The sequence below is a fragment of the Micropterus dolomieu genome, linkage group LG12 (assembly GCF_021292245.1).
Source record: "Micropterus dolomieu isolate WLL.071019.BEF.003 ecotype Adirondacks linkage group LG12, ASM2129224v1, whole genome shotgun sequence".
NCBI lineage: Eukaryota > Metazoa > Chordata > Actinopteri > Centrarchiformes > Centrarchidae > Micropterus > Micropterus dolomieu.
Window position 1 is genome coordinate 25,500,172 of NC_060161.1, and position 13,993 is coordinate 25,514,164.

Sequence of the window (13,993 nt, forward strand, 5' to 3'; positions counted from 1 at the left end):
ATTATAACCTTCTGTTTTATTTTCATCAACAGAAAACTACTGTCCTGTTATGTCAACAAAGTAGTTAACTAGCATTTGAATACTTCATCCCCAAGGGAAGGGTTCTGGATTTCATGACCTCTGTAATAGTCTAATAAACCCTAATTAGCAAAAGGCAGCTGGTTCTCAGTAGAAGGATCAAACTTTAGCTCTTGAAATTTCCAGTTGATTTTATTTTTTTATAATTCTAGCTTTTTTTTACTAAAGGGAAAGAGGAGGCCTGTTAGCGTGACTAGTCACTTAGTTATGAGTAAGGCTTTAGTTTAGAATGAGGGACATAGGCTATATGTTATTGAAAGACGTGATGAGAGTTATTTGGACGCTGTTAACACTTGTAGTTTTGGGTTTTTTTTGCTACATAAGAATTGTCCTTATTTTGTAAGTGTAACTACAAATTAAATATTTAGTTTAGATTACAATATTCTCTTAATCGAAATATCCCATTCTTTTATTCATCCATGCTGGAGTGTCGCTCCATGCTAGCTAAGAAGGAACTAAGAGGGAACTCCGTGTCATTACATGCCAGCCAACAATGGACGTTTCTGTAATGCAGTCAATAAATAAAATGCAATCCTATAAAATTTAGATTGAAGAAACAAGTACATTGCAAAATTGATAGAAGTCTTGTCTATAACTGGTCAATTTCATTTCACAATATTTGGGGACAGAATTATTCCAAAGGTTTAGTAAAAGTTGATAGACCTGTTTTAGTGATTACTTACAAAAATAAAAAAAAAGAATCTTGCTGCTGAGCATTTTAGTCCTAATTTATAATTATGAAGAGCAAATACAAAATAAGATAAAGATTAAGGCCCTTTAAAAAGGCCATTCCATTCCACAAAGGTCATAAAAATGACCAAGCACCACAGACAAACCTGAATTTCCCTAAGAGAAAGTTTAAATGACTGGACTAGTGTAATAAGACATTTTATATAATTGAACCCTGGATAAAGTACCTTTTGCTGCTAATACTGCAATCTTTGATATTTGTGCATGCATCCAAGTTATTTCTGAATAACAGGTAAAACTGTAAATTCTCAATAAAGTGGCTGAATATTTTTGTATCACAGAGAAATGTTTAAATATTACTAACAATGATGTTAAAATTTCCATTTTTGAAAGAAACAAGAAGTCTTTAAGAGATACAAACACTCATTAGCTGAAAAAAATTCACTGCATGGAGGTCCCCTCTTTGGTAGGTAGATACTGTTCAAGGATCCAAGTACCCTCTGGGCAATATCTTGAAGACTCCCATCATTGGCCTATGGTAACCCCTCCTAGTCTCTTATCATTGGCTCACGGGTAACTCTGCCCACCCTCTTATTTTGTATGTGACAGCATGTGGGAGATAACTGGTGAGGGTTTGGGGACCGTTACTTTTGGTACAACCAGATTATTATATAGTCTGTAGTTCCAAACTCTTGTCTCCAGCTGATAAAAATAGGTTCCTGTTTCAAAAACTAACTCTGTCTGATAAAACCAGACCGTTTTTAACAACCGGAGTCTGGGGTTATAGATAACTCTTTTCCATAACTGGTCTACAAGATTACCTGATGATGCTAATGACAGTTAAAACACACAACACGACTCATTGAGAAAACAGAGGGAGGGAGGTATGGAAGGAGGTGCGGGGGGTGGAGCACATTCCTCAATTCACCCTGCACAGCCTATGCTACACCAGAAAGAGAGAGGACAGAGAAGAGGAGACACAGACTCACAAGTTTAAGACTAGGCTACAGCTTTTGAGTGATAATGATGGCAAGTTTTTAAGACAAAGCACTAGCAAAGATTTTACAAAGAAAATTTTGGAACTCTCTCTTATTTTGCTGCATGCTGTTGAAGGTAATTTAAAAATCTGTTTAATTTTAACTCAGTGTTATACTATTTTACTGTAATTATTTCATTTTATTCTTTAGTTCTTTAATGATGGTAAGTTTGTCACACAAAGCTTTAGCAAAGATTTTACAAAGTTTAATTTTGGAACTCACTCTTATTTTGCTGCATGCTGTTGAAGGTAATTTATAATGCTGTTTAATTTTTACTCACCGTTATACCATTTTACTGCTTTACTGAAATTATTTCAATTTATTCTTTACTTGTTTAATAATAAAGACTGACTTGATTCCAAATCAATGAAGAAACCTCCTACTGATCCTTTGCTGGCCCCGGAGATTCCTCCTTACTAACTCACTGCGATACTTTTTTAATGATAAATTTATTGCCATAAAGACCTACTAGTTAATTCATTCAAGTTCATGTTTTATTACTTAATAAAGTCTTTAAATCAATGAAAAACCTCCTCCAATTATCAGTCAAAAACACACAACGAAGGATGTGCGCACCCCTCTTATCAGTTACACACACGCATATTTACGGTTTGGGCGGGACCGGATACACCCCTCTTATCAGTTACATACACATATCCGGTATGGGGGCGGGACCGGAAATAGCTGTCAAAATTAGTTTGATGGAATGTCATGTATATTTCTCTCTAACAAGGCTTTCAAATGAGTTATAATTTAGTTTAGGTTTAGAGCTGATTAGTAGGCTAGAGTCGAAGATAGCTGCAACTCCACCTCCTCGGCCTGTGCCTCGAGGAATTTGAGTATTAATATGACTGGGAGGGGTGGATTCATTTAGGCTAACATATTCACATATCACCCAGCCAGGTTTCAGTAAGACAAAATAAATCAATATCATAATCTGATATTAGTTCATTTACTAGTACACCTTTAGGAGAGAGAGATCTGATGTTTAGGAGTCCACATTTGATTTTCCTATTAGTTTGCACTATTGCTCTTGTGGTTTTAATTTTTATGAGGTTTTTACGTACAGCTCCTCTTCTGTTTACCTTTAATTTAAATAATTATCAATAATTAATCAATGGTCGGGGGACAGACACCGCAAGTAACTCCTGAAATGGAGGAGCAGAGAAGTGTGTTAGACTGCGACTCTGCGTAGGGTTTTGGGTGGGTAACTGCTGAATTAGAAGGGCAGAGAAGTGTGTTAGACTGCGACTCTGCCTCCTGGTCTCAACTCTGGATTGTCATGGATTTGGTCCCCTATTAAACTTGGCCAGATTTCTAGAAATGAGAGCCTGGTGATTCGGCCACCACCGCTGTGTTGTCGGAACGAACCAGGACGTGGTGGCCTTGGAGATCAGGCAGGACACTCCTTAGAGCCTGGAACACCGCCAACATCTCGAGACAGTTGATATGCCACTCGGACTGATGCACCTGCCATGATCCCCTTGCAAAGCGGCCACCCATGACCGCGCCCCAGCCCGTGAGGGAGGCGTCTGTCGAAATGACCAGCCGGCGACAAGACCCTCCCAGCACGGGCCCCTGGGACAGGAACCAAGTTTCCTTCCAAACTGATGGGGAACGAAGACACTTGCGCGTAACCCAAATCAGACGGAAAGGATTTCCCCTCGGGGAAAAATCCTTGGTCCTTAGCCACCACTGCAGGGGTCTCATGTGCAGCAGTCCAGATGGTATTACGCTGGACGCAGCCGCCAGGAGACCCAACACTTGTTGAAAGTGTTTTATAGTGATGGCGTGGCCTAACTTCATCCCTTTATGGCAGCCAATATGGTGTCGACACGTGCCGGAGACAATTGTGCCCGCATCATTGTTGAATCTCATACTACCCCTAGGAACGTAGTCCGTTGGGTGGGCGCCAGCACACTCTTCTTTGCGTTGAGCCTCAGCCCTAAATGCAGCAGATGAGCCAGAACAACATCTCGATGCCGAACCGCCAACTCTCGAGACTGGGCTAGGATGAGCCAGTTGTCGATGTAGTTGAAAATCCGGATGCCCTGGAGCCTCAGCGGGGCCAGTGCTGCATCCATACACTTGGTGAATGTGCGAGGGGAAAGTGCCAGGCCGAATGGAAGAACCCGATACTGGTAAGCCACACTCCCGAAGGCAAACCTCAGGAACTTCCTGTGAGAAGGACGGATGGAGACGTGGAAATAGGCGTCCTTTAGATCTATCGTGACGGACCAATCCTCGGATTGGATGTGCGTCACGATGGCGGGGATGATGAGCATCTTGAACCTGAATCTCCTCAGAGACCGGTTTAGAACCTGCAGATCCAAAATAGGGCGCAGCCCTCCGTCCTTCTTGGGGACTATGAAGTACCGGCTGTAGAACCGGCGTCTCTGTCTGGGGGGGAGACACATTCCACGGCCCCTTTCCTCAGCAGAGTAAGAACTTCCTGTCCCAACACCGGACCTTGCTCCGGGCGGACCACAGTCCAAACCACCCCGTTTAATTTTGGAGGGCGGGTTTTGAACTGTAGTCGAAACCCATCTATGACAGTGCGCAGGACCCACGGAGAAATGTTCGTCAGGCTCCACCAAGCCTCTGCAAAGTCTGCCAACGGAACCTGGTGGTCGGTGTCTCGTGTGATCTTCTGGTGGACCCCTGAAGCCCCAGAACGGCAGGGGAGAGCCGCCGAAGATCCATGGTGAGTGAGTCTGAACGCCGCCAGACTGCTTAGACATGGCTTGGAGGGTAACGCCGGCTTCTCCAGGGAGGACGCAAGTCGAGGGGAGAGAATGGTACAAGTCAACAATAATTACGCACCCTGAACAGGTAAGATGTGATCCTCTGTCCCTTCCTCAGCTCGTCTGGGTCGTGATTTTGTGATTTGCCAACCTGTGCAGTAAATACATTTTTTTTGTTGAATATTTAATGAACTGAGTTTATAAAGCGTGGTGCAACTTCAAGGCACCCAGCAGCCAAAAGGTCGCAAAACCTCTTTCTTTACCTATTCATCCTCCACCTCTCCCTCTCCATCACTGTGCCACAGATGAGAACACAGATCATTTTCATTCTTATTGTGCATGACTGCTGGAGGAAAGCTGGAATTGAGAGATTGTTCTTAGCATTATCTGTGGCACTCAGTCAGGGAGCATTAAGCTTTAAGAGCCAGTGAAGAGACTCTTCAAGGTCTTCAGAGGGAACTTGACATTGTTCATAAATCCCTCAGGATCTAAGACAGGAACAATGACAAATATGCACACACATGCACACATTTGCCATTCACATTTTACAAAATTACAAAAAAATATTCCTTCTTTTTGAGCCATAGCTGTGTCCACTCAGCATCTCCCAGCGCACTCAGCAGGTGCACCGTGTTCTGTCAGAGCGCAAGGCTCTGGTGGAAAGGAAGTAAAACCCGGATGCCCAGAGCTAACAACGCCTCTGCTGACCAGATCTAGCAAATATCAAACTACCCATCATTACCTGAGGCTCTTAAACTTAGCATCATCTTTTAATGATTTGTTCACTTCCTGTATCTTGTATCTTGAATGTCCTAAACTAAGAAAAACGTTGACAACATACAGACTGAGTGAACACAGCCTGGCCATAGAAAAGGGTCGCCACAGACAGAGCTGGCTACCACAAGAGGAGAGACTCTGCTCCCAGTGTGACACAGGACAGGTAGAGACAGAGCTGCACTTTCTAACTTCATGCCCCAAATATAAAACATTAAGAAAAAAACACTCTGCAAACATTTCCCAAATATACCCCAAATTCAAATGTATATCAGATACACAGAAACTCCCATATTTATTTGGAGAAATGCCCAAATGTCAAATAATTGCAGCAAAATATGTCTCCTCATGCCATGAACTGAGGACAACCAGTAGAAATTGAGGATAGACTAAATTTATAATAATTGTTCTGAAAAGTTTTCAAATTATTATTTTCATTGTCTGTTATTTTAGTAATTGTTCTATTAATATAAACACTCACACATACGTTTACTGTTTTATTGATTTACTTTATTTAAATTTTCTTTTTTAACACACACACACATACACACTTTTACTGTTTTATTTACTTCATATATCTTTATTATTATTATTATTTTATAGTGATTAATGAACTGTATAAAATGAATTGGTAATGTTGCTCCATAACTGGATATGTAGCCTAAATTAGCAGCTGTTTGCGAACGATGATACCTCAATGTTGTGTCCACAACTTGTTTCTCCTCCTAAGTGATCAAAAAGTCTGTTTTTGCCAACTGAATCAAGTCAGTCATTGTGCAGTTAAAAATAATGTTTAGATGTTTAAATACATTGTTTAGCATACATTTATACAATTAAAAGGATAGAAATGGGTCTTTGGGAAGTGTCAGAAATGTTTTTGTTCTTTTGATCTGTATTGATAGACAAAGTTACGGCTTTATGCAGATTTGATTGGCTGTCAAATGAATGCCAAACTAGGATGTGCCATCATGAAAACAAAGAATATGAAATATAAATTTCTCCCTGTTTTCTTCTGATTTCTCAAAGGACAACACAATTTGGTGATTTGCAGAACAGATGTAGCAGACAAAACTAATTTTAATTTCAGTTGAAATTGTAGCAAATGTTAAAGGGGAGGGGAGGTGTCATTTTTTTATAACGAACCCCAGTCCCGTGCGTGGAACAAACATTTTGCCAGTAGTTCAGTATAAGACTCCTAAGTTCCTGAAAAAGCATTGACTTGTGAACTCTTGATTGGACAGTTAATTATTACTTTGACAAAGGTTTGGTCTTAATATGACATCTTTATTTCTAGTTCACTTTAACACATTACATTAATTCCTTTAGCTGACACTTTTATCCAAAGAGACTTACAATTGCTATATAGGTGAGAGGTCGCACGCCTCTGAAGCAACTAGGGGTTAAGTGCTTTGCTCAGGGACACATTGGTGGATGTGTCACAGTGGGAATCAAACCCAGATCTCTCACACAAAAGGCATGTGTGTTATCCACTGCACCATCGCCATCCCCTGTACATGCACACATAGTTGTTCTTGAGTGGCATATGTAAATATAAACCATGAACTTAAGGAATGAAGGACAAACTGCTACAGTTACAATAAATTCAATTAGGTATACTTGAGATGAAAATGGTATATACTATTTATATTGTGAACCCACTAGGTGGCTCTTAGCAAAAGACAAAAGCAACAGAAGAATGAGTCCAATGAGATCTCATTCTAATTATGGAGACTATTAGTCTGCAGAAAACAAAGGGCAGTGATTTAAAATACAAAAAAATGATATGATCTTAAAATGTAAATTATATGCAACATTTTATACTGTTAATGTTGATAAACACACTGAATATATCCTTAGGCCATATTCACATACTTATGTAAAAACTAGATGGCAATTTGAGACTATGTTATGATGAGTGACTTGGCCTTACTAACATGTAGTATATAGCTCAACTCAACAACAAATAAAATTAGCTTCATCATTCACTCAGATAATGGGGGAAAAAATTAATTGTGATTATATTTCTGTGGATTAAATTTTTTCTTTATAATTTATACTTTGTTCCTGTGTGTGGGAACATCTTGAGGGTTCCTCTGTAGGTAAAGGAATTTGGGACCACTCACTCAGTACAAGCTCTTAAAAGCCCTTGTCAATTGTAGAACTCCTCCAGCTATAGCTTCAATAGGATTTACCAGAAGAGCCAATGGATTAAACCCCTCAGCTTCCTCCCTGGCCTCCTTTTCATATCTGGACTGCAACTTTTGTCTTTCCTCTCTCAATTCTTTCTCATACTGTTCAGTTAGTTCATTCTTCTCCCTTTCTCTCTCCTCCTGCTCTTTCTCTCTCTGTCGTTGTAGCTCTTCCCTCTCCCTCTTTCTTTCCTCATTCATCTCCTCCTTCTCCCTCCTCCTCTCATCCTCTCTCTCTTTCCTCTCCCTCTCTCTTTCAGCCTGGAGATTCTCATTTATTTTCTCTATTTCTTTTTTATATTTTTCCTGAAGTTTCCTTTCACATTCCTCTCTTTCTTTCTGTATTTGCTCTTCTTTCTCTTTCAGGATGCGTTTTTTCTCCTCTTCGATTGCCCTCTCGGCCTCTTGGAACATCTCGGTGGTGTAGTGACTTCCTCCGTTCCTCTGGACTATATTTCTGATCTTCTGGAGCAGCTCAGTGACCTGAGAGCGATCATTCTTCTTCTTGTTGTTGAAGACATGGTACTGGCCGTTACATCTCGCCACGAGTTCTTTAAGTTCTGAGCTGTCATTCAAGAACTCCTCCATAGTGGTGTCTTCAAGACGGTCACCGTTAGTAAAGAGAACCATGCTGTATCTGTCTGCAGCCTGGCCAAAGATTTCTTGAATCCTTTGCACCGTCTGCTTTTCCTCAGGAGTGAATCTGTCCAGCTTGATGACCACCAGGAACACATGGGGTCCAGGGGCAGCGTAAGAGATGCACTGGCATACATCTTTAGTTGTTTTCTCCATGCCAAACCTGGTGTCAAACAGGCCCGGGGTGTCAATGACAGCAACCAGTTGCCCATCCACCTCAGCTTTGCACTTGGAACAGTCTACAGTCATAGATGTAGCACTGAACTTTGACAGAAAGCCCTCTCGCCCCAGAATGGTGTTTCCAGTGGCACTCTTCCCAATTCCAGTCTTCCCCACCATCACTATCCTCAGCTCCTCATCATTTCTTCTGGGGCATCCTGTGTTGAAGAAAGAGTGACAATCAATAGAAATCTACATCAGGTTGTACTTTATGTAACTTTAAACTCTGCCCTCTGTCAGCTGACCGGGGCGCTCAAATAGATGATTCTCGCCACTAGTCGACGACATCAGAATATACATTTGTTTTTCACTGCGTGAGAAGATTGATGTGAGGCGCTCAATGTGTGAGCGTAACACAGCATGATTGAGGGTATCAATGGAACAGGTTAGCAGCCAGTCAGCGATAGTGACTATGTAACAGCATGAGAAGACGCTCCGTTGTAGTCAGCGCATTGACATAGTCATTTATGATAGTATTAAATAAACACACATACAATCTCTTTCGTCCCAGAGAATATTTCTGTTCATCCCAAACACATTTTCTATCGCCATTAGTCTTGAGCCCTGAGTAACCCACTTCTAGCCACAATAACCTTAAATTTGGTTACATGACGTTTTTGCCAAAACAACTTGCAAGGAGTATGATATTCCATCATGTAAGCAAGGTCTACAGTGATTACAAAGTTTTTTGTTTAATTTCTTTTACATGTTTTACGCGCAGCCTGTGCGTAGACACGATTTAGCTCCTGGTCAGCCCGGCTATTTGTAACCCACTTTTAGTCAAAATGGTCAAAAATGATTAATAGTGGGTTTTGTCCAGGCAGCATGTGAGATGGTTAATATCACATTATATTTCCAATGTCCGTAATATCTACAAGATATTAAGTGTCATTTTATTGGCATGGTCTATCTGTAGCCAAGATATAGCTCTGGTTTGTACAGGCTAACTTTTACGTGTAGTCTGCTTTTACTCGGCGTAATCGAGGCAATCAGTGGTCTAATATCAACGGCTTGGCTGTAGCCCTGTTTCAGACCAGGTTACAGGTTTTCACCCATGCAGCTTGTGAGGTGCGTGACATCATGTCATCAAATGCATGTAAACATTTTAAACATTTCAATGATCCTTATTTTCGCTGTAACGTTCACTGCATTAACTTTCATTTTAATTTAAAACAAAATGCAATTATTATTTTCAACCACTAGGTGGCACATGTAGCCCTACTGAGACATGACTACTGGCAACACGAGACTTGAAAGTTAGTATACATCAGAGTTGCCAGATCTCGCGATAAACATATCTGCAATTTTTAATTTTTTAAACGATAGTTAGCCTACGTTACGTGCAAGAGTTTCCTGCAAACATTGGAAGCGAAAGGACGTTTACTTTGTGTCTTTGTTTTGACATGTCTTCATATTTATCTACATTATTTGTTATCATGTGTAGGAACAGTGACATTTCAGCGGGTAACAGTCTAGAGTAAGGCATGTTGTAGTTAGCTTAACATGCTGCATACAAGTGTAACTTAGCGTTAACGTTACTGTAACCCCATGATACCCCATGCCCTTAAAAACTCTTACATTTAATTATCTGAATTCAAAGGGTGTGAACATGAAACATGTGCAGTCTTTTATTATTTGTTATGAAAGCCACACATATATTTTACTCACTAGATCATTATGAGAAAATACTAGTTTTTGACTTTTGACACTTAATATTTATTGCAAATTATCCAGCATGCAGTCAACAAAGCACAACAATAAATATTCAGAATAGAACACTTACAGCACATTGCTCTCACAAAAGAATAAAAGCAGCTTTCCCGATTGTCTATTTGGTTTTTCTGATGCAACATGATGGCTAAAACGTGTCCTGTTAAAGCATCGTTATGTATTCCATAGAGATAAATGGGTCAGTAATAAAGAAGGCTTTAAATTAAGAAGAAAAAAACGTTATAAATAAAAAAGACGGAGTTGGCCTTCATTATAACAATAATTAGAAATATAATATATGTTTACTCATTAATATTCCTACATATTCAACAGTTATGGATCCCAATTACTTGAGAGGCTGCCGCTGACTGAGAGACCGAGTCGATGCTCTTGAAGATCTAGATTTGGATGTAGCCTAATCCCTTATTTTGTCATTATTTATATTTTTATTACCGTAAGTTGTAAAATTTGTTTGTATTTTCTTATATATATATTTGTACTGTATTTATAATATATAATATTTTGTCAATAATTCCTTTAAATTTTCATCATGTTATGTTATCTTAAGTTGTCTACGTTGTAAGCCTTTTTTTAATCGAATCTTTAATTTGTTTGGATGGATTGCCATTTATGAGAACATGTTATATTTAAGTACAAATAATTATTTAGACATTATTCTGTTGTCTATATATAGTCATTCAGAAGCTGTCTATTTAATGTCTAGTTTATTCTTGGGCTATGGTTAGACGTCTATTAACTTTTCACTGACAGCCCAAATTTAGCCTTGTTTTAGCCTAGACATGTGTTTAGATGGCTATTAGACATCTTTTAAATGCAAAATTGCTTGCTGGGAAAATATGATTGACTGTAAACGTTCATAAATATATACTTACAATCATTTATCACTATTGATGGGGCGTAGGAGTGACTATTAACATAGGGGGGCGCTCAAATGCTAGGGGGGTTTGGGGGCATCCCCCACCAGATTTTTTAAATTTTAAATAAAGCACTTAAATGCTAATTTCTAATGACTTTTGATAACAGAATGTACTTATTAGTGTGGCTGTAAGAGGGTATTTGCAGTGACAGAAGATGGAGAACAGACTGGAGAGGGGAGATTATGAAAACTCTGGTGCACAGTTAGAGAGACGGAGTATAATATAACTAGAACAAAACTAACTTAATATCATAAAATCCATGGAACAGCTGCTAGTTAATGTAGCTAGCCACAGTACAATTGTATTTAGTTATCCTAATGTTACTCTTGTGAGCTGTCTGTGATATTTCCTGTGTCTCATTTGGCCCTGATTCTCCCTGCAACAAATATTTGTGAACACAGAACTGTCTTCAATGCAAACTCTGACATGCTATTGGCCTAACAAAGTCCTTTTACTACATGAGTTTTATAATTTACTATGTCCCATAGTCCAATCCAGAGTGATCAATCAGAAAATTAGTTCATTTTATTAAATCATTACACTGCCTCGGCATGCTGCCACACGTCTGACAGGCCACGGAGCACCACACAGAACACTGGCAGATTATTTTACATGCTGTGTAGGCCTACCAACCAGTGGCGGTTTTAGACCAATTTTATTAAATTACATTATACAAAAAAAAAAGTCTTTGATGCAACACTTCTTTGTAAGGCTTAATGAACACTAGAAGCTCTAGATCACAGTTTGTATTTTGTATCCTACTGTAATTTTTGCTAGGAAACATTAAACTTCTCCACATTCACCCCTGTTATTAGTCCTGATGTGAAGTATACACAAAATTAAATACTTGATAGTAGGCCATCATTTCTGCTTTATAAATAAAATAAATGTTATTTCTAGAGAAGCAACAGGATTTACAACAGCAAAGTCACTACTAGCTCACTGGAAACAAATCTAACATGTCAGTAAAATAAATCATATTCCTGACATCAACATACTGATTGAAGTTTAGAAAGAATGAACAGCTCAGTCCCTCCTGTCGTCCTCCTCCTCCCTCTGCAGCTGCTGCTGGTAGAGAGGAGGGCTGGTCTGTTTCAAAAGTTTTCATGTTAAGTTGCAAACTAAGCTGAACAGTTACTAAAGACAGAGAGCTTTCACTTTAGCTTGTTTGTAACAATAAGCTATTATCTGAACTAGGCGGTGCTTGTGTAAAACCAAAACACAGCTGGTGGATGAGAGACTGAGCAGATTAGAACATCATGTTTTGCATGTTTTGCTTATTAAACAGGAGTGTTGGTAAAGAATTGGCTTTTTACTGGCTAAGTCTTTATTGCACCACCTACATACACTAACCAGCGTAGTTGTCGTCAATGTCTGATCGCTGATCAGCTGGCTGACTTCGATCCCTGTGTGTGCGCGCGTGTGTGGAGGCGCTCTGCAGACACAGAGGAGCGGTAGAGGCTGCAGGTCGGACAGTTATGTTGAGCCTTGATTGGCGGTGATCAATACAGCGCATGTGAATCTCAACCATGATGATACGAAAAGGATATAGCTCGCTCTTTAGCGACTTCCATTCACTATACATGTAGTTGCGTTTGTTGTTACTGGGCAATACAGCTCCAGTTTTCGGCGGACGATCACTTTTCTGCACGACACCGGATCATAAAGTAAAACACAAACTAAAAAATAAAAACTCCTGACCCCTGGCCGGTTCGGCCTGAAATGGACCAGTGGCCAGTCCGCCCCTGGTAAGCTAAATAACAGCAGCACAAAAGAAAAGTAAGTAATATTGGCCTAACTCCGAAATCGCTGGAGAACAAAACATAGATTTTGAAATGTAGGATGTGTATGCATGTATGATGGTTTCTAAAGGTACAAAACTAATAGTAGCTCAATTAAAAGCACATCTTCTGAACCATCCTTCAAAAGAGGACTCAAGATTCTTCCAACCAAAATGGCATTCATCTCAAAAAGATGACTTGATTTTCCCAGTGACCAAGAAATCAATATTTTTAACTGAATCTTATAAATGTATAAAAGTAACCTGCTCCAGAATTTGTAGTTAGATTGTCATCTTGGAACAAAAGTTAAGTAAGACATACAAAATATTAGGCTAAATATGCAGTTCCACAAAGTATGTGTCTATAAAAGTATAGGAGCTACATTATACATTAGTGTTACATAAAATTTGATTTAGCTGTGATCAAAAAGTAATTGCACATTAAAACATCCATACATAACATTCAGTATCATAACTTACCTGAGTTGTTGGTCATGTTTGAGTTAAAGAGTAGAAAGTGCTGAGGCTGAAATGACAATGAAGACAGAGTTCAGGGTGTCTGCTGAAGCTCCTTTTTAAAATGGCCCAAACCACACCCACAAATAGCTGCATTAGTTACTAACAGGGGCAATTCTAGGATCAGACCTTTCGGGGTGCTCAGCCCCTAATGAGAATGTAGCATGCATACAATGCCTTGCAAAAGTGTGCACTAATTGGTGGACAGAATATGCACAAGAACAAGGCAAGAAGATTTTTAGCACTATTTAGATTAAATATTTGAAGCTGAAATATATGTGAGTGTGGTATGGGGGTACTCCCCCAGAAGATTTAGAGCTTTAAACTGGTAATTTCCTGCATTCTGGAGACATTTTCTGCTCCAATTTACAGTGGAAATGTATTTTCTATGCAAGGGAAAACTATATTGCATTGCATGTTTTCTTATTGTGCAAATCAACCTTTTCTCAGACGATTTTCATTTGTTAGTTAAGATTTCTTGGTGCTGTTTTTCAGAACGTTTTTAACAAATACTTAAAATATATACAAAAAGTGATGTGGACAAAATCAGCCATTTCAAAATGTGGTGGGGACATGTCCCCAGCATCCCCAGTGTAAATGACATCTATGGGGTCAGTGGACCAGTTAGGGTCAGACAGCAGTGTGGAGCTGTGTGTTCAGTCTAAATCTTGTTACACGCTTC

The 13,993-nt window shown here is 39.4% G+C and overlaps 1 protein-coding gene across 1 annotated transcript; it reads right to left on the reverse strand.

Moving 5' to 3' along the window:
* Nucleotides 1-6,778: 6,778 nt before the first annotated feature.
* LOC123980595 (GTPase IMAP family member 9-like) lies at nucleotides 6,779-13,317 on the reverse strand. Its single transcript, XM_046065059.1, has 2 exons — nucleotides 13,276-13,317; nucleotides 6,779-8,525 (listed from the first exon to the last, which is right to left on the reverse strand). The coding sequence occupies exons 1-2, from the start codon at nucleotides 13,289-13,291 to the stop codon at nucleotides 7,447-7,449; spliced, it is 1,095 nt and encodes a 364-aa protein (XP_045921015.1). The 5' UTR covers nucleotides 13,292-13,317; the 3' UTR covers nucleotides 6,779-7,446.
* Between the last annotated feature and the right edge of the window lie 676 nt (nucleotides 13,318-13,993).